The following is a 26,468-nucleotide window of genomic DNA, read 5'->3' on the forward strand; positions in this document are numbered from 1 at the left end:
CACAGAGCAGGTGGAATCTGAGCCAATTGGCCTGCCCCACACTCCCTTTGGGGTCTTGAGGGTGGAACAAGGGCTGGAGGGGAAGACATCGTTGCTCCCATCCTGGGGTACAATTTGTGCACCTTGCCTTCCTCTGCAAGGTGTGTGGTGTGGCTCCCTCTGCTACAGGATCTCTGGGATGATTCCTCAGCCCATGACTGCTGCAGTTAATGGAGCAGCGCTGGGGACGGCCCTGGCCTAGTAACCTCTTCTACAGAAGTATTCACTCTCTCCCTGAGCCATTTGACTCCTCTGGATCTCCGATATCTGTGGGGTGCATTTGGGGTGCAGAGGGCCCAAGCTTACCTCTCACCTTAGCCTGGTCCTGAACAATCCGAGTGCTTGAGGGCTGGAAAGCCCTTTCCACCACCCCCTGCCCCCAGACCTGGAACTAGCTCCAGGTGTCCAGCTCCAGGGGCCCAGCCCAAGACCCTGAACGCAGCAGGCATCTCAGAAGGCAGCAGCATGCGTGTGCTTCATTGCAAGCATTTAGAACTGGGATTGCTGGGCGGAGCCTGGAAATCTGGGCCAGAAGTTCAGGGAAATAAGGTGAAGAAGAGATGACAGCCAGGCGGGGCTCTGCACAGCCACCCTGCCCAGAGGCTTCCTCCCACCGAACCGAACCGAGAGAAGAGGGAGGCCATGCACACGGGCTCTTGCTGGAGAGCCCTCCCTGGTGAGGGCTAGGAAGTCAGGCGGGCAAGACATCTACCCTCTACCCCCACCCCCACCCCTGCCCTGAGCCTCTCAAAGTGAGAAGCCTGTGACTAAGTGAAGGCCTCAGTAGTGGTCAGCGAGAGAGTGTGGTCACCCGGGCTGGCAGAGGAGCCCGGGGAGAGGCCTGGGATGACACAAGTGTCTATGCATGAGACAGAGCCCTCCACATGCTGTCCACCTTTCACTCCGATTTATGGACAATGGAGCCTGGGAGGGGGACAAGCAGCAGACAGGACCCCTCCCTCTGACTCACCCTGCCCCTGCTCTCCCCAGGAAAAGCACATCTGAGGAAAAGAACAACCAGAGCTCCAAGGCAGTCACATCTGTGACCTCAGAGCCCACCAGAGCCCCTATCTGGGGGGACACGGTGAACGTGGAGATCCAAGCTGAGGATGCAGGGCAAGAAGGTAAGGTGGGGGCTGGGCCGGCATGTGCAGGCAGGGTGTGAACACAGCCAAGGACTTAGGGCGGAAGCAGGCTCCCTCTCACCGCAGCTGGTAGCCACCTGAACACCTCCTTGGGCTCAGTTAAAAGCACTCAGAAAAAATCATAATGCTGTCACGCCTCATCTCCCCATCCTGCTCAAAAAATGAGTTGTTCCACATAAATGAATTTTCCAGACAATGCAAGCTTATCTTTTTTATGACTGTTGTTATTATTTTCATGGCTGTTATTACCGCCGTCTCTCACTGAAACAGGACATTACAGCCTCCCAGCACGTCCCCACACATCGCTCATTGGAGTCACCGCCTCCCGGGAGGTGCAATGCTGCTCCCATTGCTTAAGAGAACATTGACGTTCAGGGAATTTAACTGGCTTAAGCTCAAGACCGAGGTCCAAGGACTCGGAATTGCATGTTCTTACTGCAGCTGCAGGGTTCTTGCTGCTTCCATTTGATTTTTTAAAAAATCCTTGACATGTCCCTAGAATGGGTCCCTCTTTCTGCCTAGTCCTCCCCAGGTGTCAGCCTGAGCCACCAGGTGCCCACGTACACACATGCATGTGCACCCTTGTATTTACTTTCACACTGTGGGTCTGTTGGATTTCCATTCTCCTGGGGCTGAATGGAAATGGCAGGCTGGACACATGGGAATACTGATTGGCTGATGCCCGAATGGTGGGGCGTCGCATCGGGCACTGCCAGCACACACCGGAGGTGCCTGGCGATGTCTCTAATCTTATCTAGTCAGGACCTCAGACTTGCTTCTTGCAGGTGGTCTCTCCCTGAGAGGACAGGCTTTGCCTCTCTCCCTTGAAACCTTGCCAGAGACCTAGACAGAACTTGTCCTCCTCACACAGAGCAGAAAGCCAGCTGGAGACTATGGGAGGGGAGAAAGGAAACAGGAAGCGGAGCCTTCGTAAAAGGGGAAGGAGCTAGCTCTAGGTCAAACCAAATAATTTTTCTTTTCTGCCTGTAAAGGGATAGGTGGAGCTATTGGGATGCTTTAAGAAGATGCAAAAGAGGAGGAAAAATTGACCTAAGATTTCATGCAGAGGCACATGCGTGCCTGTGTGTGCATGTCTTTGTGAATGCTTGCATGCTGGTTCATGCGCATGTGTGAATGTGGTGTGTGCTGTGTCTGTACTTGTAGACATGCATGTCTGTGTGTCTTATGTGTGTGTGTGCTTGTGTGTGTCCAGCTGCAATGTTGTGGTGTATGTGTGTCTGGATGGATCTGGATGGTGGTGTGTGTCTTGCAGTGCATGAGTATGTGTAGTTTGTGTGTGTGGCTGTGTGTGTATGCATGCATGTATTTATGTGGCTGGTGGGAAGTCAGAGGTTGTGGTGAGTGAACCTGAGATGGGATCCTGCCCTGGGCTCTACATACTTGGGGTAACAGAGGAAAAAATGTAATGGGGTCAGTGACCCCAGGGCCCATCTGTGCAGCAGAGAGAGGGGCAGGACTAACTGCAGGAGGGACAAGAGAGTGGGGAGGCCTCACAGGCAGGCAGGGAATATTGGCAGGCACCTCATTGCAGACTGAAGTAGCTGGATGCTTGTTGGAACCGGTTGCTGTGGTGATGTCTGCGTTGGGGGTTGGGGAGATGGGGGCCAGGCCAAGAGGAGGGGGAAGGGTGGGAGATAGCTCAAGGATGTGTTAATGAAAAGCAAAGGGGAGTTTCAGACCCTGTGTCAGGGCCAAAGCAGGCGGGTGGCAGAAATAGCTTGTTGGCCACACAAAGGGAGTGGTGGGAGGCCGGAAGGGCACAATGCCCAGAGAGGAAACTGATGAAGCATGTTTGTAGCATGGAGACAGGAGCAGGGAGGAGTGGCTGTCCATTACCCCCAATTCCAGCTCATCTGCTGGCTGCCCACACAGAGCTCCAGGAATAGCGGGTGGAGAAAATGCATGGCACTCACCTCTCCTTCAACCCTGGCAAATCCCAACTGGATTCTGGGTCCATGGCGAGTTGGCATAAGGGGCTTCAGCCTGCACAGCTCCTGGTGGTGCTTTGGCTGGGAGCACTGGAATCCCCCAGCAGAGTTTCCTCAGGTCTGCCTACAGCAGGCTTTGTGTATGGAGAGCTGCAGATGCTTAAAGAGGAGGAAAATAGTGACAGCCACAAGGAGCATTTGCACAGAATGTTACAGCTTGAAAACACACTCTTCTCCCTACAGCAACCCAAGGGGAGAGACAAGGCTTCTTATTAAAGTGTTAACATTTTAAAAAGCAGAAACATGAAGCTCAGAGAGGTTAAATTACTTGCTAACAGTCACAGAGCAAGTTAGTGTCCTGGTACTAGAACCCAGGTCTGCTGACTTCATATCCCTTGCCTCAATCTCCCTTCTTCAAGCCAACCTCAACACCTTCGGTGCCTTTTCCCCCTTCTTTCCTTTGAGCATGTATCCTATGTGACAAGCTCTTGAGATATCTTGGCAAGTGTTCAGGGTCACTGTGGGGAAGACAGAGAAAGAATACTTAGTAAAGCTCTCAGCTTCCTTTTCCATCCCCACATCCAAATGACCCATCCAGCTCCAAATGACCCAGCCGCTGAGCCCACTGAACCTGCTGAGCCCTCAAGGGCCAGCTGCTGTCCCTGGTGCTGAAATCCCTTGTCTCAAGAGACGCAGAGGGCAAGGGGCTCCCCAAGTGTCTCAGGCACACCCCTCCGCCCCATCCTCCCTTTCCCGTTCTTCTCTGTTTTGTATCCTTTGTATCCTTTCTTACCCCATCTCTCTCATTCCTTCTCCATCCGTCCTGTATCCTTCTCCTCCTTTTCTCCCTCCCCATCTTTTCTTCCTCCTCAAATCATAGATTTCCAGAATAGAAAGATGCCTCAAGTGTCACCAAATTCAACCCTTCCCATCATCTACTTTTTAGACGTGTGATGTTGATCTAGTTATATAACACTCTGAGCTCCACTGTTCATATTTTAAGAACAGAGATGATGATACCTACCTCAGGGGTTCTGGTGAGAATTTGTTGGAATCACGGCTGAGACATGCCCATCCCCATGCCTGGCACATAGTAGATGCTCACTAAATAATCATGACACTCCTGCTCACTAAACAGGACTGTCATGATTATTTATAGGACATTGGTGTCTTCTTAAAGTTTATACCAGCCAGGAGCGGTGGCTCACGCCTGTAATCCCAACACTTTGGGAGGCTGAGGCAGGTGAATCACTTGAAGTCAGGAGTTCAAGGCCAGCCTGGCCAACAAGGCAAAACCTTGTCTCTACTAAAAATACAAAAATTGGCTGGGCGTGGTGGTGGGCGCCTGTAATCCCAGATACTTGGGAGGCTGAGGCAGAAGAATGGCTTGAACCTGGAAGGCAGAGGTTGCAGTGAGCTGAGATCATGCTACCACACTGCAGCCTGGGTGACAAAGTGAGACTCTATCTCAAAAAAAAAAAAGTTTCTACCAACATTCATGCTATTTTATGAGAAAATATAGTCTATTTGGAGGGTGTTTACTAAGTGGTGCATTATTCTTAGTATTTAGTTTTCCCTTACTTGTAGTAGGCTTTTATTGATAGCTGTATTAAAGGATTTCTTGAGCAAATCACTTTTTCTTACTGAAATTCAGTTTCCCCACCTGCAACATGTGTGAGATAATCTCTCCCCATCCTGCCTCAAGAGCTGGCACAAGTGTTTGTGACCAAGGGAAGGAATCTTATTCCTGGAAATAGGTGCTATGCCTGCTTGCCTGTGTGTCTCAGTGTGTGCACACATGTGTCTGTTGCCACAGGGGACTGGACTCAGTTCTGTGTGTGTCTATCTCTGGCCTGGGAGTTTCTAGACCATGGGAGAAAATTGCATGTTGGAGTCCTAACAGCAACGGGCATGGAGCTTTGCCCTGTGCAGAGGCTCAGACTATGCTTATGGGTTTGTGTGCACAGGGGTGATCCACACATGTGCATGCATGTTGATTCCTCAGTGTGGCCCCTGCTTCCTAATCTCAGCAATGTCTCGCACCTCTCACTGTCTCTCCTTGCTGGGAGAGAAAGGGATCCATTTAAAAGTGAAGCTGTGCTCATTTTTTATCTTTCCAGATGTGATCCTCAAGGTGGTGGACAACAGAAAGAAACAGGAGTTGTTGTCCTACAAAATCCCCATCAAGTACCTGCGTGTCCTCCACCCCTACCACTTTGAGCTGGTGAAGGTGAGTCAGAGGCCTGGGAAAGTGTGGGGAGAGCAGGTGGGAACCACCTTGAATGTCCCCAGTCATTCCCTCAGAGAAGCTCTGAACATTCCACACCCACCCACAGCATGACACATCTAGGACCATGTGGGGCTCAGGAAACATAGCTCCTGGTACATACACAGGAATGATGTCTACAAGAATTTGGAATTCTCCAAATTCATCTCTGTAAGACAGCTGATTATTATAGGACAATTGCCACATTAAATGAATATACCAATTAAAGATAGATTTTGATTACGTAAATGTTAAAAGAGTGGATCTAAAAATCAAAGAAACACAATATTTACAGAGTAGCTGCTGCTTCGAGGCCCTGTGCTAGACACTTCACACTCCCTCTCTAATCCTCCAGGTAAACTACATTTTGCAGACATGGGACTGGGACCCGGGGAGAAAAATCTCCTCTTCCTGAGACACAGAGCAAGTGAGCGGCAGAGTTGAGGATGAGCCCAGGTCATGCTGTCTCCCAAGCCAGTTCCTTCTGAGCTGCCTCCCCATGCTGCCTTGGTCAGAAGGCCCAGGAGAGTTGGGGGTTACATGGCATAAAGCATTCCCTGGAGTGAGCAACTGGGTCCAAGCCATGAACTGAGGGGCCTGAGGCTCCTCACTCCAAGGTTGGGCCTCCAAGGCCAGACCCCTGCCTGTCCTCCCTCCTAGTGCTAAGGGGTAAGGGGTACAATTCACTCTCATTACTCAAGGACTTATGAAGCACCTACTATATGGCAGGCAGTGAGCCAGAGATGAACAGAAGCATCACATTCCCCTCCCCACTGTGCGCTCCAGACCCTGATAGTGGTTGAGAGTATAGAACAATGTAAAGAACAATTGTCGGGGGTCCTAGCCCAGGTTTGCTGCCTCCTAGCTGGATACCCATGGGAATCCACTTAACCCCCAGGCCTCCATCCTCATCAGCAGAGCTGGCACAGTCATTTTGAGGATCCCATGCAATGGTAGGCAAGGTTCCTGGCACACAGTAGGTGCTCAGTTTGGTCAGTTCCCCTCCCCCCATCCCTCCTCTGGGCCAGCACTGAACTTTTTTCTAAGCAATTCTTCAATCATGGCACCAGGGGGCTTTACCTTCCCTTAGGCCCCGTGATGAACCCCAATCCCAGGGCTTCAGGATGGGTCAGGTAGGGAAGTAAAAGAGATGCACCACTCACCCTGGGAGACTCAGCACTTGAGCTGTAATTCTGGGGGCATCACCCAGGCCCCCTGGCTGTCTGTTCACTTACAACCCAGGCCTTGTTATCACATCTTTACTGGAGAGCAGACAGGCAGTGGTCCTTGTGAGGGTGATGAAATATTCAAATGGAAAAGGGAAGATTTATTATATTGATCTCCTTGGAAGGGCTCACAGGGACCATGAGCTTTAATTATCAGCTCGGAGCCCCAGCGGAGCAATGCCAAGTGATTGTCTGCAGAGGGCTGGATTTATGGCCAGGATCTGCCCCTTAGACACCCTCCTTCCTCTGTTTCTTCTGCCCCCACCCTGTCTCCAGCCCACCCAGTCTGGGAAAGCTGATGAAGCCACTGCCAAGACCCAGTTGTATGCCACAGTCGTTCGGAAGAGCAGCTTCATCCCCCACGACATCGGCTGCAACCACACAGCTCTGGAGGTACCAGAGCTGGGGCCCTCTGGGGTGGTGGGTGGAGTGGGAAGGGGCCAAACTTTGAGCAGGCCCCACGCCTTGCCCTTGGCCCCCACTGGCTGGCCTGAGGGTATGGAGCAGAGATATCAAGAATGGAAAAAGTAACCAGGCCTTTCCAAAATAGCAAAAGGAGTTTGTGAAGACAAGCCCTTTGGCAGGGATGACAAGGATGAAGATGCTCAAGCCTCTTCTCCTTCCCTCTCTGCCTTGGAGGTGAGGGGCAGGGGCTCAGCCACACCACTGCTCCTCGTGTACCATCTCTGTGCTGCAGTGGGGACCAGAGCATCCCAGAGCCTTATGTCTCCCCAGATCTTATGCTAGGGGCAGGGGAGAAGCCCTGTGCTCCCCCTTAGCCCATAGCCCAGCTGTTTCCTGTTCTATTCTTCCCCTCCTGGGATAGTGCCTCAGCCCCCCAAGCAAAAGTTTAGGGCCTCCTTGAGCTTTCCTTCAGCACCGTGTCTAAAGAAGTTTGACTGGTCTACTGATTAGGTATTCAGTTCATTCATTCATTTATTCATCCAGCAACTGTTTACAGAGCCTCTTCCATTAGCTAGGACAGGGCTGGGCCCACCTTAGGTCTGGCCACCAACCCTTGACCCATCACCATCCACCCGCTAGGCCAATTAGCAGCTTTGGGAGGAACTCTTGATGCTCAAAGCAGACATGATTCAGGGACCTGGCCCCTCTCCCATTCCCCCAGCTTTCAAACTGCCCATGGGTGACAGATTCAAATTCAGCTATAGCCTGAGTATGATCAGGGTGAGAGCCACAGGACCGAAGCTCTGAGTTTCCACCTACCCAGACTTGGCTGATCTGTTCTTATCCTTCCCACCCCCACTACTTCCCACCCACCAGCACTGTGAGCCTGGCAGGGGAGGAAGCATTCTTTTGTCCTCTTTCACAGCCTGGGACACTGAGACCTAAGGGGAGTATGGTATAGGAGCCAAAACTCCTAACCCACATTTCTACTCCCCCACAGCCACCCCTCCGATGCCAGCATGTCAGACCTACAGGCGCCTTCTGCTCCCTGACACCTTCTATCACATCCTTTCCTGAGGACAGCCAGCAATTCACACACACACAGAACAAGGAAGAGGGGCAACAGCCTGGCCTTGTGGTCCCCAGGCCGCACCCCACAGGGAGGGGGCCACATCCCCAAGACCCAGGCAGAACTTTAGGGCTGCCCCACCCCACCCAGCCCTCTGACTTGCCTGGTAGAGCGGTAGAGTGGGGGCTTTCTCTGGCCAACAGCACCTTGCCCATTCTCCATGCCCTCTCCATCTGTGCGACGAGTATGGCCACAGAGCAGCTGCCTGCCCCTGATGGTGAGCGCATGGCAGGAGCAGGAACTTCTGCTACCTCCCAGGCTGTCATGAGCAGGTGTACTTGGGCAGCTGTCTCATTCACACCTGATCAGAGTCCACACAGAACAGATGCAAATTAGCTGCCACCACCCCCTTTTCAGCCTTACATCTGCTGGGGAGCCTGTGAACAGTAGGGCCTGCCAGCCTCCAGTGAAATCCCTCAGCCCCAGACCCCAGACCCCTCCAAAGTGTGAAGTGTACCATCAGAGATTCAATCCTTTGAATGTGGTGAAGGAATTCAGTCTCCAGAGCCCTCAGTGAGAGCTGCAAGGCCCTAAGGACTATTGTACGTGCCAATCAGCTCACACCTGTGTGGGGTTAGAGGTTGGGCAATCAGCTGAGATGGGTATTGAAAGAGGAGCCTGAGAAGAGGGTGTGGAGGAAGAAAAGGGAGAATGATCCAGAACAAGCTGCACTCCTGGGCCCTCTCCTCCCATTGAAGGTCAGAGTTAGAAACTCAGGGGAGATTATGGTTCAATCCTTCCATGCACGAGTGGGGAAACAGGCCCAGAGGCAGGAACTCGCCAATGTGACCCAGCTGGAGTGAATGGCTGAGCTGGAATAGACCAGTGAGAACCTCTTCCCATCTCAAGCTATGCCTGGGGCAGAGTCCGTCAGCTGTGTCCAGAGCCCCTTCCTCTTCCTGCTTCTTTTCCCATCAGCACCACAGAACTAGGATCCCACACATGCCCCAAGACCCTCACCCAGACCACTGCCTGCCTTCTCCCCTTCTTCCTCTTGGGTCTTTCTGTTTCTCTGTCTCTCCTTCTTTCATGCTCATAAACACAGAAAGGGTAAACCTTTTCCTCCATTGTTCCCCTCTTTTCTCCTTCATTCATATGATCCTCACTTTTTTTTTTTTTTTTTTTTTTGAGATAGAGTCTTGCTCTGTCACCCAGGTTAGAGTGCAGTGGCACGACCTCAGCTCACTGCAACCTCCACCTCCTAGGTTCAAGCAATTCTTCTGCCTCAGCCTCCTGAGTAGCTGGGATTACAGGCATGTGCCACCAGGCCCAGCTAATATTTTCGTATTTTTAGTAGAGATGGGGTTTCACCATACTGGCTAGGCTGGTCTTGAACTCCTGACCTTGTGATCTACCCACCTCGCCCTCTCAAAGAGCTGAGATTACAGGCGTGAACCATCGTGCCCAGCCCATATGATCCTCATTTATCCTCAAGCAGATATTGAGCTCTTTTCTATGCCAGGCACTTTTGTTAAAACCTAGGATGACAACCGTGAATGAGACAGACATGGTCCCTGCTCATGTGGAGCTTGGGATCTAGCCAAATAGACAGAAAAGAAACAAGAAATAAATGAGAATAAACATAGGCTATGATGAGCGCTATGGCAAAGGGAATCCAGCAACTGAGATGGGGAGGATAGGGTGGGCTACTTTATTAAAAATGGTCACGGGAGGTTTCTCAGAGGTGGTGATGTTTAAGCTACAGGATAAGGAGTCAGCCATGATGGGTTGGTGGGAGCTGCGGGGGGTCTGGACAGAGGGATCAGCATGTGTGAAGACCCTGTGGCAGAAATAAGAGGGGCGTGTGGTAGGAGTAAAAGAATGTGGAGCAAGAAGATAGGGACTGGTGGCCTGTCGGGAGACTCGGCAGAGGGGCATGCGGGGTGTCGGGCAGGAAAATAACGTGACCCAGTTCATTTCTAACAAAAGCATGTTTGCCATCATGTGTCAAATTGCCTGGGAAAGACAATGGATTAGGGAAAGGAACAGAAATGGAGAGGCCAGTGAAGTGGCAGAGGAATCGGAGGAGCAGGAGGAATGAGAGCCGAGTGGGAGGTGGGTGAGGGCTGAGGGAGAGTGGGAGCCATTGGTGGATACAGGGTGAGGGTCAAGGTCCAGGAGATCAGGGGCTCTTGGGCTGGCAGCAAAGGCACATGGGGACAGACTCCCTGTCTCCCCTGTCTGCCTTCCAGTGTCCCTAGGCCCAGGCTGAGCAGGAGGTCAGTGAGGGTTGGAGCAAGATGATGCTGTCCACTCCTGCTTTGTAGCCTCCTGCTGCAACCCCGCTCTGCTCTCTGAAAGCTGCGCCAATAGAAGCCCGGAGGAGAGGAGAGGGCAGTCAGAACTGGGAGGCAGGGAAGCCCTTAGCGGGTGACAGAGGACTGAGGAGGGAACAACCGAGGGCAGTCAGGGGAGTGACAACTGGGATCTGATTAAGAAAGAATAGCCCAGAGATGTGGATGCTGTGATCCTGTTCCAAACCAGTACTTCCTGGGGAAACCAGCAAGGCAAGGGAGCAGGCACCAGGGTGATGGGCGCCAGGGAGGCCAGGGGAGCCTGGCTGTGGCCGCTGATCTCAGGAAGTTCAGTATGGCTGGAGAAACCAGACCTGGGCTTCTTGTCTTTTGTTTATAAAGTGCTCTCTCACAAACGATCTAATCAGAGACCCCTCTCATCCCTGAGATGAGCCTCATTTGACTGACAGAAACCAAGGAGCTGGAACACCTAGCCCTACCCCTAGCCCTACCCCTCCCCAGGAGCCAGTGGAGGGGCCGAGGTTAGAACACAACCTCCCTTCCCAGGCCCCAACTCTCATGGCACCCTTTGTCCCCAAAGGAACTAGTGTAAGAGATCCATTGGTAAATCCCAGGACATCAAGCGGGGGTAGTTGCCTCAGCTAGGCAGAGAAGGCTTCCTGAGGGAGGGCAGCCTGGTGCAAAGCAAGAACCGAGTAAGGCAAGGAACAGGGAGGAGCAGGTGTCAAGTGTGGAAGCAGCCATGAGCTCACGGATGGGGAAAAAGAGGGTAGGCAGTCTGGCTGGCTATCTCTGGAAGGTTCCAAGGCCACATGGGGTTCACCTGCCTCCTCTCCTCTCCAGATCTTTCTCCGGGGAGTCAACGAGCCCCTGGCCAACAACCCCAACCCCATGGTGGTGATTGCCCGGGTGGTTCCCAACTACAAGGAATTTAAGTGAGTGGGCCCCAGGTGGGCATGGGCGAGGAGGGGAGGGCAGAGGGCAGAGGAGGGGGCGAGGCTGTCATTGCTGCCATGGGACCTCCGGAAACCCCTCCGCCTCTAAGGCCCTTCAAACCTCTCCACTGGGTCTGAGGTCCCAGTAAGCTTCCTGCAGCAGACCAGGCCTTTCGTTCCCTAGGGAGAGCCCAGGCCCCTGGAAGGGGGCAGCTCATTCCTCTCCTGAGAGCAGGCTAGAGGGCAGGTGGTGGGGATGAGTGCCGATACCAGGCCTAACAGCTAGAGAGTGTGGGGAGGACAACAAGAGGGGTCCTCATTCCCTGCCCAGGGTTCCTCAGCCCCTCCAACCTGCCTCCCTGCCTCACACCCACCACCTCCACACTCCCCCTCCCGCTCTAGCTCAGGGCCACAGGCTCCAGCCAGTGGTTGGCCCCAAAGGCCATCTTGGAACTTCACAGCCTTTAGTCCTGCCGGAGTCCCCTCCCTACTCATCCTGGAGGTCTCCCTGGCCCCAGCCACAACTCGTCCCCTCCTCCTCTAGACCTCCTTTTGAGTCTGTTGGAGTCACAGTCCTCAGGAGGACATTCATACTTTGCCACACAGTGGGAGAGTTCCCCTATGAACATGTGCTCTCTGCCACAGCACCGACTCCTGGGAGTCAGGGTCTGTCTTGGTCACTTCCAACTGGCCCTGATGGCCCAAGATGACTCCTCTACTTCTCTCTATTTCCTGTTGAGTTTTTTCGACCTATGAAGCCACCTTGCTTGTTGGAGGAAGGAAGATGACTGATGCACGCCCAGCCCAGTGGTCCCCACTTGTTATGAGGTCCAGGCCCAAACTCGGCGGGGTCCCTGCAACTCCCTTCTCTCGCATCAACCCAGAATCAAAGCAGGGGCCCTGGGCTGCCAGGCTCAGGTGCAGAGCCCAGAGCATTGACCCTGTCTCCCTGCCTCCCCAGGGTCAGCCAGGCCAACAGGGACCTGGCCTCTGTGGGGCTGCCCATCACCCCACTCTCCTTCCCTATCCCATCTGTGATGAACTTTGACGAGCCTCGCATCAGCCAGAACGGATGCCCTCAGGTATGTCTCCTCCCCAGTGGTTCCAGCTTCCTGTAACTCCCCCACACATTCACTGTTCACTCACTCAGTGAGTCGGTCAGCAGTTCCCTTGACTATTGAGTAAGAGTTGACTGAATTCCGCGGCATACCCAGGGCTGCACTCGCCTGTGCGGCAGAGAAACTGCCCTCCAGGACCTCTTGGTCTGGTGAAGATGGGAGTCACATGGGTAAAAAGGTTGAACATCAACACAAGATAATGTATAATCTAATAACAAACTGGAAGGGCTTGTCAGGGCTATCACATCAGAGGAGAGAAGATACAAAAGGGCAAATGTATAATTCCACTTATATGGGATACCTAGAATAGGAAAATTGAGAGTCAGAATGTAGAACGACGGCTACAGGGGCTGGGGAAGGGGAAGAATGGGGAGTTAAGGTCATGAGTACACAGTTTCTGTTTTGAGTGATGAAAAGTCCTGGAAATAGATAGTAGTGATGGTTACACAACAATGTGAATGCACTTAACATCACTGAACTGTACACTTAAAAATGGCTACCATGGTGAATGTCGTGCTATGTATATTTTACCACAATAAAATAAAACAATTTTTTGAGGCAGAGCTTTGCTCTCATCTGCCAGACTGGAGTGCAGTGGCATAATCTCGGCTCACTGCAACCTTTGCCTCCTGAGTTGAAGCAATTCTCCTGTCTCAGCCTCTCGAGTAGCTGGGCTTATAGGCATGCGCCACCATACCTGGCTAATTTTTATCTTTTTAGTAGAGACGGGGTTTCACCATGTTGGCCAGGCTGGTCTCGAACTCCTGACCTCAGGTGATTCACCCACTTTGGCCTCCCAAAAGGCTGGGATTACAGACATGAGCCACTGCACCCAGAAAAAAAAAAAAAAAAAAAAATTTAATGGGAGGAGAGGGATGTAAAGCCTGGATTAGGGAAGGCAGTCTTGGTTTTTCTTTTCTTTTTTTTCTTTTTCTTTTTCTTTCTTTCTTTTTTTTTTTTTTTTTTTTTTTTTTTTTCTTTTTTTGAGACAGTCTTGCTCTTGCTGCCCAGGCTGCAGTGGCGTGATCTTGGCTCACTGCAACCTCTGCCTCCCAGGTTTAAGTGATTCTCCTGCCTCAGCCTCCCGAGTAGCTGGGATTACAGGCACCCGCCACCATGCCCAGCTAATTTTTGTGTTTTTAGTAGAGATGAAGGTTCACCATGTTGGCCAGGCTGGTCTCGAACTCCTGACTTTGTGACCCACACGCGTCGGCCTCCCAAAGTGCTGGGATTACAGGCATGAGCCACCACACCCGGCCGGCAGTCTTGAATTTTTAACAGAGAAACGGACAGGGCAGGGCAATTGGGCACAGCAATAGCACAAGTGTGAGGTGGGGACGCAGGCTGTGACTTATGTCAGGGTGGACAGGAGTGCCGTGTGTTTGAGTATGAGACTGGGGGCAGGAGCATGCACAGACCATGGCTGAGTTCAGGGGAATAGCCAGATTGGTCTTTTCTCATCATCTGCGCTTCACTGCCAGCTTGCCCTACACGATGGTCCCAACATTCCTAGGGGCCTTGGAGGACAGAGGGATTTTTGGAGGTCCCTCCTATTGTCTGCCCACCAATGCTCATGTCTGGCATAGCAAAAATAGAACAAGACACCCCTTTGGAGCCCAGGCTTCATTTAAAGGCAAAGACATTAAAAGAAGGCTCAGACATGGGGTAGAGTGATGGTGGTGGGGAGGAGTGGGACAAAGGGGGACCCTGGGGACAGAGGCTTCAAACCCAAACCAATCCTTTGCCTGATTTCCCCAGAGTTACCTCACACATGGCCCTGCATTTGCCCAGAAAATTAAGAACCAATCAGCAGGCTATCCCAAGGGGCCCCAGGAGCTGCCTGCTTTAATGAGTGCACCCCCTCCCACTCCCAGGCTCTCTCTGGCTGCCTCTGCCGCCTAACTAATCTGGGTGGGAGAGGCACCACTCACTACACAGACTTGCTCCCAATGCCTTTTGCATGTGTGGGACCCGGTCCAGCAATGGCAGGACACCTGTTGAACATCACCCAACCCCGTGGCAGCTGGGCCAAGTTGAGAATTTGCTGGCAGCCGGCACAGAGGTGCCCAGGTGCAGCAGTGACAGAACAGGGGCAGGCTGCTGTGGTAAGGAGGGGTGGGGATTGCCTGGGCAGAGTCCTATCTGGAGGGGCACCAGCCAGCAGCCTGCGCTAAGACCTCACACAGACCCCTGCTCTGTCCCCTTTGAGCTTCAGTCGCCTCATCTCTACAGTTGAGGGGGTGGGATTGGACTTGGTAATTTCTAGGGCCTGCCCTCTCTGACATCTTGGGGGGCTATGATTTCTCACCAATTGTCACCGTGCAAAGCACTGTTTGACCTGGGTTTGACCCCAACTCTGTGACTTACAGGCTGCATGACCTTTGGTAAGCTGTTCCTTTCTCCAGACTCACTGATTCCAATCTGAAAGGAGAACTGGAGAACTCAAAGGATAATCGTTGCAAAGTGTCCAGGCCCGAGTTAAATGGGTTCCACTCTTCACAGAGCTGTACCTCCCCTAGTGCCAGTGTCCCCTCTGAGGCCAGCCTCACCACTGCCCTTTTCACATCTGGCTCCAAGTAACAGAAACCCCAACTTGGATCGGCTTAAATACTAAGGATATATATTGTCACACACCACATCAACTCACGACATAGAATGCTGCCAGAATTGGTGGATGCTCAGGCTCGGAAGGGTCCTCGAGGTCTCAGGATCTTTCCAACACCCCAAATTACCATCTTCAGCTGGCTAATGGCTCATGGGGGCACCTCACCCAAATAAAATGAAAGACCAGCAGAAAAGAGGCAGCCTTTTTTTTTTTTTTTTTTTTTTTTTGGAGACCAAGTCTCTGTCCCCCAGGCTGGAGTGCAGTGGCGTGATTCTGGCTCACACTGCAACCTCTGCCTCCCGGGTTCAAGCAATTCTCCTGCTTCAGTCTCCTGAGTAGTTGGGATTACAGGCAAGTGCCACCTCGCCCAGCTAATTTTGTATATTTAGTAGAGATTGGGTTTCACCATGTTAGACAGGCTGATCTTGAACTCCTGACCTCTGGTGATCCGCCCCCCTTGGTCTCCCAAAGTGCTGGGATTACAGGCCTGAGGCATCGCACCCAGCCACAGCCCATCTTCTTGTAGGTGGTTTTAAGGAGCAACTGGAAACCAACCTCACCCAGCCATCCCTCAGCAGACCTCCTTCCTGTCTCATTGGCCGGGATTGGTTACATGAACTTCCTTGAGCCAATCACTGAGGAGGAGTGTGGCTCTGCCTTGCTGGTATTAATGTGTAAGGTTATGGAGGCGGGGCCACCCGGACCCAAGGGCCATCTCCTGGCGATGAGGCAGGGAGGGGCATGGTGGTGGGCTAGGTGGCCCTCAGTGGAGCCTGGTGATGGCAAAGCCTGAACTGGTGAGTTAAGGGATAGATGGCAGGTCGGACTTCACCTGGTCTAGCCTGCTGGAACCAACATAGGGTGGGTGGTGTAAGTTACTCCTGCCGCAGCACCTTGGAAGGGGCCCATTGCCCAAAAAGCTTCTCCTGTGGTTCTGGTCTCCTACAGAGCTAGAGTGGAGTTCCGGGAAGCCATGTGTGCCTACCACCAACTCCTCCTTTCTCAGCCCCACAGTTGGCTTGTCTCCTGGGGCCCCTTCCATCTCCACAGACCCTGCCCTAGTGCTGGCCTCCCCTCAGGTCCCTGCCATCCATTCTCTGAGGAGCAGCCAGGGTGTCCCCTGCCTAGCCCCTCCCCTGGGCCCCTGGTCACTATCACGACAAGGCAAAGCCCCACTCTCAGCCAGGTCCACAGGCCCTGTGCCCTCCAGCCTCCTAGCTTATGGCTCCAGCTCATACAGACGTTCTGCAGCCCCACTGGACGGCTTGCTGTTCTCCACACCCATGCTGCCCCCTCCCACCTCCAGCCTCCACCTCTATTGCACTCTCAGCCTGGAATGGCCTTCCTCTCTTTACCTAATGCCCTTGTCCTTCACGTCCTCCCTGAGGAATGGGGTCAGATGTCATGGCTTTCTCCTCGCACACCCCAGCTCCCACAACCACAGCTTGCTTAGGACTCCACATGTTTGCGGGTGTCTGTCTGTCTGTCTGCCTGTCTGTCTGTCCCCTATCCTCTTGGAAGACGGTGAGCTACAGGGTCGGGGGCAGAGTCTGGCTCTAGCAGCACCCCACAGGTATCTGGCATGGAGAAGCCCTCCAGAGTCAACATTTGCTGAGTTCAGTGGAGTTGAACTTTCATCTTAATAGCAAAACATCCATTGTCTCCTTTAACCTCACAACAGGCTTTCAAAGTGAGGAGTTTGAGGCATATCCCAATTGGATAAGGGGAAAAGTAGATCCCAAAGAGCAGAAGGGACTTGAAGGTCACATGGCAAGGTTGAGGCAGACCCAGGCCCAGAGCCAAGGGGTCCTATCTCTCTAGATACCCCAGCCCAGCATCTGTTCCCAGCAACTACTCCTCCTGATGGGGCCACTATGCCTGGGCAGAGCAGGCAGAGGTGGGTGTGGGTGGGCCCAGGGGAAATGAGGCGGGGGGTTGGGAGGGCATGGAATGAAGGCTCTGTCCCCAAGGGGAAGCAGGTCTGCCTCCATGGCTGGGGGTTAATGGCTTTTCTGAAGATCACAGCTGAGGGTTAATGACATTCCGTAATTCCACCACCGCTGTGGCCCTTTCCATTAGCATCTGCAGGCAATGCCTGCCTCTCCCAGCCCCCACCCTGCACACTCATCAGCCACAGCACCCTCACCAGGACTCTGGCATCAGACTGCAGGTCTTCTAACTTCGAGTTCCTCTAACTTCGAGTTCCCACTACTCCTGCCTGCACATACACAAGAGAGGCTGACCCTCCCTCCCCAATCCTAGGTCTGAAGGGATCTTTCCTAGGTGACTTGCCCTGGGAAACTACTCAGGGAAAGGGCTGTTCCTTATTGGGCAGGCAACCACTCACCACCTCTGGCTTCCTAGGCTCCATACAGACACATGGGTAGGTCCCAGAAAGGGTAGCTAGCATCTACTAAATAACCTTCTTCCAGGGCAGTAGCAAGGTATGGGCAGCAGGGGACTGAGTCACAGGTGCCCCAATGCCTGGCAGACAGTCCCAGCCAGGTGGACCCTCCTGCACCCAGGAGAATGGGGTGGCTCTGGGAGGGACATGGTTTGGGGATCAATCTTGAAAGATCACTCCCAAGCCCCACAGAACTCAGAAGCAACTTCTCTCACCAGACCTGTTGGCCAAGCTCCCATAAAAAGTGGGATGCTCCCATCACTGCAGTCTCTGTTCAGGTGTCCAGGGCACCCTAGTCCTGAAGTGATTGCAACCCATCTCCCCAGGGCCAGGGGCAGACACAGCTGAGCCTCGGGCTGAGCCTGGACAAACCAGGCCCATTAGTGTGACTGTCATCAGCACCCTGCCACTGTGGGGGAGTGGACCTACGCTGATATTTCATGATCCTGCATCAATAACTCGTGGAGCCGCAGTGCATTTGTGCTGACCTTTTCAAGCAATGACTGATTCCTGCAGGGCAGCAGGAGGTGGGAGCGGCCGCTACTGTTGCTGACAGTCCCTGGCTGGGGCACAGAGGCAAGGCAGTCACTCGGTGGGTCTGTGGCAATGACCCATAGCCCCGCGCTGTGCTAGGACCCTGCAGGGCTGCCGGCTGGGAGTTACAGGCTGATGGCCATCTCCCATCTCCCACCTTCTGGCCTTGGCAGATGCCAGGCTTCCCCCTGGAGCCTCTCCTCATTCCAGGCGTCCTCTGCACAAGATGTGCTCAGTGCCACTCCACATGTTTGCTTGTGCTGTTTTCCCATCCTGAAGACCTTTGTCCCTCTCTTCACCCAGCCAGACCTTCCTTCAGAGCCTTTCTCTGGTTCTGCTTCCTTCAAGGAGGCTTTTCTGACCACCCACAGGAACATTTCATATAGCTCTCTTATGGGCAGTGCTACAGTTAATACTGTCTTGTTTCATTGTTTGAATCATACCCATGTGTGTGCCCTAACTGCTGGCCTAGGGTGCCATCAAGTCCCCCGAGTTCCCACTGGCCCACACTGTGGGCACAGGGAGGCCCTGTAGTCTGCAGAGCTGTCTTGGCCTCTGCAAGGGGCCAGGGAAATTGTGTGGGGCAGAGAGGGGCTGGTGACAAAGACAGAGGTCATGTCTAACTTAGCATCTGTGACGCCACCAGCCACGGGTGTGAACACGAGTGCAACACTTTAGGAAAACAGTTTACCAATAATGAATAAGGTGTCCTCAAATACACACGTCCTATAACCCAGCAATTCCATTTTAGGTACTAAATTGTACTAAGGAAGTAATTTGCGATATGAAGATATGTAGCAGAGAACTTTCAATGCAGTGTTATTAAAGGGAAAAATGGGAAGGGAGACATCAGGGCACTCCGACATGACAGAATATCCTGAAGTTACTAAAGTCATGGGTGACGAGTTTTCTGTGACTTTGGATATGCTTAGGTTTTACTGGTAAATGAAAAAGGCAGGATGCTAGAATGGCGATTATACATAAAGTACACACAGAAAAAATCTAGGAAGAAGCACAGTTTTATGAACTGTGTTTATCGTAGGAACACCGGAGGTGTTTTTCTTCTTCCTATGTTTCTGCATTTTCCTAAATGTATTTATTACGTGTGTGTTGCAGTTATTTATTTATTTATTTATTTAGGGACAGAGTTTCCCTCTGTCACCCAGGCTGGAGTGCGGTGGCACAATCTCAGCTCGCTGCAACCTCCACCCCCCGGGGTTCAAGCAGTTCTCCTGCCTCAGCCTCTTGGGTAGCTGGGATTACAGGAGTCCCCCACCACACCTGGCTAATTTTTGTATTTTTAGCAGACACGGGTTTTGCCATGTTGGCCAGGCTGGTCTTGAACTCCTGACCTCAAGTGATCCACTTGCCTAGGCTTCCCAAAGTGCTGGGATTACAGGCATGAGCCACCACGCCCAGTCAGCTTGCTTTTATAACTGGGAGAAACTTTGTGACAAATATAGATACACACAACGAAATATCTGAGTATGCCTTGATTTGGGAGAAGCTGTGGCCCCCACCACCTGCTCCTACCTTCTCCCTCCAGCTGTCCAAGCCTGGGGGACCCCCAGAGCAGCCCCTATGGAATCAGTCCTTCCTCTTCCAAGGCCGAGATGGAGCTACCAACTTCTCAGAAGACACAGCCCTGGTGCTGGAGTACTACTCCTCAACTTCAAGTACGTGACCCCTGGTGCCTCACCAGGGCAGCCATGCCTCAGGCAATTTGTATTATGAAAGGGTGTTCAGACCATCCCACCTCTGCCTCCCACAGGGATGGATGGTTCCCAGGTGCCCAGGCAGCTTCCTAGTGCAGGCAGAGGAGAGCTGGCTGCATTCCTTGTCCACAGGCCAGGACACGTGGGCCTGTCCCATACTAGGTCTTAGCCTCAAGCTTTGTTTTATTGCACCCATCAGTGATGGGGGAGGGCTGGAGCCCTCAGAACTCACAGAGAGGGGAGAGGAAGATGGGCTTCAGAGACCAGCTGATCCACAGTCTTCTGCATGGTGGGATTGAAGCCCCCAAAGGGCAGAGACTAGGTTGATGTATATAAATTCCCAGACACACAGAGTATGTTTAGAGTTAGCTTTGAATTCACAAAGCCCTAAAGATGAGAAGAGGATGTATGTGCAGGGAAAGGCCAGGAGGCAGGAAAGCAGGCGGTGGGAGACAGGAGGACTGGATGTCAGGTATTAAAGCAGAGGCCGAAGTGGGGGCTTTGGCAGGAGCCCCAGTTGATCCCTCCCACACAGTGAAAGGCAGCCAGCCGTGGACCCTCGACCAGCCCCTGGGCATCTCTGTGTTGCCGCTAAAGAGCCGTTTGTACCAGAAGATGCTGACAGGGAAAGGCTTGGATGGGCTTCACGTGGAGCGGCTCCCCATCATGGTGAGCCCCTGCCCTGAACTGGGCCCCTGGCATACCACCTGGCCCCACCCTGCCTCACCCTGCCCCACCTCACCACACCTCCATAGGAGAATTTGGCTTCTCTAGGAGCTTCTGTCAAGGCACCCACCAGGGAAGCCACCCAGTCTAGGAGTGAGGAGCTCCCTGAAACCCCAGAAGCCAGTCTTGCCTCTGGGACTATGACGAACCAAGCCAGAGAAATTGCCCCTGAGCAACTTGGGAGACAAGTACAGGGAGACCCCATGAGACAGTACAAGTGCTCAGGCTTTCAGCCAGCCAGACCCAGGTTCAAATCCTGTCTTGGCCCCATCCTCACTGTGGAAATTCAGGCACATTGCTTAACCACAAGAGTCCTCGTCTCTAAAACAGGAGCAGCATGCCAAGTACACAATTTCTGTGTGTAACAAGAGAGTTCAGAACTCAGGCTCTAGAACCAGACTGTCTGGCTTCAAATTCTGGTTCCACCACACACCAGCTAACATGACCATGGGAAAACTACTTAAAGTGTCAATGCCTCAGTTTCCTTGCCTGTAAAATGAGTACACGGCAATAGCACTTTTTTCATAGCGTTGCTGTGAGATTTCATGAAAAAACCATGGAAAGCACTTAGAATAAGTTCTCAACAAGAATGAATAATATTGTTACCATCGTTCTCTATTTCTATGCCACCATTTCCCCTAAAATACTTCTGGCCATCCTGACATAATAGACCTCAACAAATGAGAATCTCTCTGTCAGATGAGCCTAGTGGTGCCAGACAGGTCTCTAGAGGGGTTTAGAAGGGATGGTGTGGAGGTGGTTTGCAGAAGCAGGAGGCCAGCTCCCACCTCCCTCCCACCTCCTAGGTACAGCCCCCAGGTGACACCTTCCAGAGAACTCCAGAACAGTAGGTGGAGCAGAGGCGGAAGCTGCCCTGGCCAGCATGGTCTGAGTGCTCCCTTCTCCTCCCCAGGACACCAGCCTGAAAACTATCAATGGTGAGGCCCCCACAGTGGATCTCTCCTTCCAGCTGCTTTCCTCCGAGGTAAGACTGTGGGCCAGGGGAGGGTCAGGGCCAGCAGGCACATGTTAGTGAGATCCAACTTCCTTCACAATTGCTGGCTTTGTTCAGGGACTTCCGGGGGAATGGGACTACTACTTTGGATGGAAGCATCTAAGGGTGATTTGAGACTCCAGAAAAACAGAGAGAACGCTGAGATTAGGAAAAGGAGAGCTGCGAGCAGAGGGCCACCCAGACCTGGGAGTCAGCCTCTGACCAAGCCCAAGCCAAGTCTGGCTCACTGGGATCAAGGTTCTGCAAGAGTGAGCTAGGATATCAGTTTTCTATTGCTTTATAACCAACTTAGCAGCTTAAAATCATGCCCATTTATTAGCTGACACTTCTATAGGTAGGTCCTGTGACACAGGGTGGCTGGAATCAAGATGCTGGCAGGGTCGCATTCCTTTCTGGGGGTTCTGGGGAGGAATCCACTTCCAAGTCCATTCAGGTAGCCACCACAATCCAGTTCCCCGCAGTGGCGGACTCACAGCCCGGTCTCCTTGCAGGCTGTCAGCCGGGGCGGCTCTCAGCTCCTGAAGGACGCCCGCATGCCCCCTCACAATGGCCCCGTTCATCTTAAGCCAGCAGGCATGTCCAGTCCCCGTCATACCTCAAAACTCTGACTTCCTCCTCTGTCAGCAGCCACAGAAAACTTTTAGAAGTGCTTTTAGAGGGGCTGGTATGACAAGGTCAGGCCACTCGAATCATCTGCCTGTCTTAAAGTCAACAGTGACGTATAACAAACATCATCCCAGGTTCATCAGTCATCATATTCACGGGTTCCAAGAATGAGGGTGTAAAATCTTGCAGGCCTGTTTTTGGAATTCTGTCTGCCACAGCTGGGTTGGTCCAAATGTGAAGACACCCAGGGCTGAGCCCTGCCTGCTGGATGAGCCTCGATCCCTCTAGCTAGCTACACCTGGTCTCAGCCCAGCTTAGACCCTGCTCACTTGGCTGCAGTGCACATGCCAGGCACCCGCTGGACTTTCCCCCTTTCCTTTCAGTGGTGCTGGGATGTGGGTAGTTTAGGACCATGAACCCAGAAAGTGTTTGCAGGGACTAATGTCCGCACCAACCCACTCCTGCCTTCTTCCCACGCAGGAAAAATATCCGCCAGCTCTGGGGTAGTACTTGGCTCTGTGACCTCACTCATGAAGATCACAGGCAATCCTATGGTGTGGAGTATGAGGAGTATATCTGGGCTGGTACCAGCCTGAAAGCGCTTTTACAAGGCCTCTGGAGAGGGTCTGAGACCCCCACTGGCACTCTCTGCTGTAGGTATTCAGGATCGCCCTCTCAAGGGTAGAAGCAACAAACCCCAAGAAAGAGGCAGCAGAATCTTGGAGAGAAAGGTCACAAACTTCCCAGTTTGGAGCCCAAACCTCTGGGGCCTCTTCCCAAGGTATAGAGTCTGCCTGTGGCCACTGGCCACTGCCAGCCCCTCCCCACCTCCCTCTGCCTCCTGCCCCTTCCACTGGGCATGTGTATCCTAGGACTACAAGGAGCGTCAGGTGCCCCTTGTCAGGGGACTGACTAGTGGGCCCAGGCAGGCAACAGGCAGGTGGGCGAACAGTTTCCCAATTGCCCAGGGGCTGGGCACAAAGGTCTCCAGTAATGAATTATTCACCGGAGCTGTGCTAAGTGCAGAATTAATCCCTTTCCTTCCAGCTGGCGGCCTCACTAAATTATCCCTCCAAGTCATGCGGGAAAATGCTGCCGAATTCATTTAGCTGCTGAGTGTTTTGATCTAGGCCTTGTGATTTTAGCGTCTCCTTCCCCCAACCCCCTCCCCCTGGAGGCGGGTAAAAAACCTTTTAGTAATGGATTTCTGAGAAGAAAGGAAAAGAAAGGGGATCAGGATTGGGTGTGTACCAGGAAAATAGTACTAGCAGAAATTCAGATTCTACAGCCAAGAATGCGCGCGCACACACACACACACACGCACACTCTACATATACGCTGTCATTAATCACATGTGAATATCTACACACAGTCACAGACACACAGATGTGTGCGCACATACCTTGGCAAGAAGGATGCACACACTTAATGCATATGTACATGCTCTCACATACATGCAAACTGACACACAGGCGTTTTCACACCTGTAGTGGCACACACAGAAGCTAAATGTCTTTGTAGTGGAAATATTTCTTGGTAAACTATCCGAGAATTGGCCAATAACTGACTCCCTTTGATTCCAGAATCTTAAAGACCAGGTTAGAAGCCTGAGTATAAAGTGCTAATGTGGTTAAATTAAATTCACCGTGAAGTCCTTGCAGCCACAGCACCCATTCATTCATTCTTTTATTCCATGTATATTTGATGAGGAGTCACTGCATGTCAGGAACTATGCAAGGCAAGAAGTAGAATTTTGGCTGCCATTGTGGATTGAAATGGGGAGAATGAGGGGTTGGCAGCCATGGACCTCATTCTACTTTGAGCTCATACCTTCATTGGGCTTGGACATGGCTCTCTAGTGTCTGAGCCCTTTTGGCATCCTTCTCCCTAAGGAATGACAGAAAAGTGTTGAGAATTCATAAACAGGTCAGATGGCATTGCAGCTAAATCTAAAGGGCCCCATCCCCTTCTCCACCCCTCATTACCACCTTCACTGCAATACCATCATTGTTCTCTATGCAACTGCAAACATTTATGAAGCACCCACTATGAGCAATTGCTGTTCTGGATTTTAGGAATATTACATTGAAGAAGAAGAAAAAAACCAATAAGGCCTTGTCTTCGTAAAGCTTGCGTTCTTAGCAGGGAGTATGGAACAGACAATAAACAAATAGTTCATAAGCAGATATCAGCTAATGATAAGGGGTCTGAGGAAATTCAAACAAGGTCACATGATACGGAGTCCTTGAAGGGGCTATTTGGACTCCTCATGGTAGCTGAGTACAGTTATGAGCTAAGCTGCTATAACAGAGATCAGGTTCCTGCCCCCTTATTGTTGCGCCTAAAGTGTTGCCTGCGACTTCATCATGGAAGGTACCTGGTATTCATCTCTGCATCCTGGACTTCGGGAAGGCAGCGGCAGGGCTGGGGCCATCAACTCTTCCACCCTTTAAATCAAATATTGCACAATGGGTCCAGAAGACACCACCTGACACCTGGAGGTCTTAGAGTCCTGCGGACACTCTAGCTGCCGAGGCTTGTGACAGTGGGCCTCTCAGGCCCCTTGTTCGCATGGTCAACAACTCCATCCTAGGGGCAGCTCTTTGCACGTGGTCAGACGTGATCAGTGCTGCCACAGAGCGGAAATGCTTCAGGAGAAATGAATGTGCATGCCCTATTTGGGCCCAGCCCCAGCCCGAGGACATAGGGCTTCCCCTATGAGCCTCCATGTCCAGGAGTTTCGGGCACAGGCTGTCCTGGATAATTGGACATTGTGGTGAACACAGCTTCCCCACACCCACCACCCCCACATCACCCATTCTCAGGGCTCTCAGAACCAGCATGGCGAGATTTGCAAATAGGCAGAGACAGACGATGTCTCTCTCAACAGCCCACCCTGGACGGCGATCTCCTTGGCAGCGAGTGGCCATCCCAGCCTCTCCTCCCGCGCCGCCGTGATGGAGAGCTCACTACCGCCAGGAACAGGCCTTCCCATGACTGAGTGGTAGAAATGGCCACCCTACATTGAGCTCAACCTGCCTCCTGGGGCCCTCCCTCTGCCCCAAGCTCCTGGCTTTGCCCCTGAGGCTGCAGGGCAACCCCAGCAAGCCTCCTACATAGATCCCATAGTCAACCAACACTTTTGAGGGCAGACAAGATAACAAAGCCTGCAGTCTCAGTGAATGGCAAGAGGTGTTGGTCTCTGGTTTGGAATATTGCATTTGAAGGTGGCTGGTTCATGATAGGTTCATTTTTTACCCTCTGGTGGGACTTCTCTAGTCATTTGCTGCTTAAAGTGATCTGCCTTAAGATGGTTTGTGTGTGTAGGTGAGTATATGAACACACACAGATCACACAAAAACTAGAAAAACATGTACACTCGTATACAAAAACATACACACAGAAAACTTCCCTTTATTGCACATTCAGTGGGGGCTGGCCTTTGAGATCGATTAGGCTCTAAAAATCCATGAGTTTGGCTGGGTGTGGTGGCTCACGCCTGTAATCCCAACACTTTAGGAGGCTGAGGCGGGTGGATCACGAAGTCAGGAGTTCAAGACCAGCCTGGCCAACGTCGTGAAACCCTGTCTCTACTAAAAATACAAAAATTAGCTGTGGTGGTGGGCGCCTGTAATCCCAGCTACTTGGGAGGCTGAAGCAGGATAATAACTTGAACCTGGGAGGTAGAGGTTGCAGTGAGCCAAGATGGCGCCACTGCACTCCAGCCTGGACAACAGAGCAAGACTTTGTCTAAAAAAAAAAAAAAAACAAAACAAAACAAAAAAAACTCCATGAGCCTATGGCCACTCCACATACACACACACATAAACACATACACACACACTTTGGTCTCCTCCATTCCCCCTCTGATCTCGGCCTCTTCTCTTTGAAGAGTGTGATGTGGTCCCCGGGGAGTCTACACTTCCCCAGGCAAAGCAGCTTGGCTCTCTTAATGAACTGGTTTCGAGATCCCACAGTATCCTGGGTGCCCTCCAGCTTGCAGCTAGCCTCTTTGAAGTGAGGCCCACACTTACCAGGTTTTCTGGGCTGACCATGTGGATTGGAACCTGGGATGCACGCAGTAGGTGCTCATTGCATCGGTTCCTGCCTCTCTGCCTGGAATGCACCTCCCCATGAGGTGGGACAAGTTCATACCGTCATCTTGGTATACAGCAACGTTTCTCTTCTTGGGTTTAAGATTTGGGATCCATCGCCTTACCCAGATGGGGCACCAGGCAGAAGTAGGGCCTCTCAGATGGGTGGCCACACCCTCCTCAGCCCACAGCCCCCAGACATGCTGGGAGGACTTGAAACCCCCTGGCTTCCTGGGAGTATAGAGAGGGTGCATTTGAGGAGAGGTGGTGGTGACACCTGCTGCCACCACTGAGGGCAGGGG

General features: G+C 52.3%; 1 protein-coding gene across 1 annotated transcript in view; it reads left to right on the forward strand.

The window, feature by feature from the left end:
- CCDC33 (coiled-coil domain containing 33) overlaps positions 1-26,468 on the forward strand; it is a 92,149-nt gene that overhangs the window by 17,134 nt on the left and 48,547 nt on the right. Inside the window, 8 exon segments of the mRNA XM_050797761.1 lie at positions 1,030-1,163; positions 5,254-5,363; positions 6,902-7,018; positions 11,258-11,349; positions 12,311-12,431; positions 19,557-19,686; positions 20,261-20,394; positions 21,365-21,436. Coding sequence (XP_050653718.1) covers positions 1,030-1,163; positions 5,254-5,363; positions 6,902-7,018; positions 11,258-11,349; positions 12,311-12,431; positions 19,557-19,686; positions 20,261-20,394; positions 21,365-21,436 — 910 coding nt within the window.

The sequence above is a fragment of the Macaca thibetana genome, chromosome 7, assembly GCF_024542745.1.
Source record: "Macaca thibetana thibetana isolate TM-01 chromosome 7, ASM2454274v1, whole genome shotgun sequence".
In the NCBI taxonomy this organism is placed as follows: Eukaryota; Metazoa; Chordata; class Mammalia; order Primates; family Cercopithecidae; genus Macaca; species Macaca thibetana.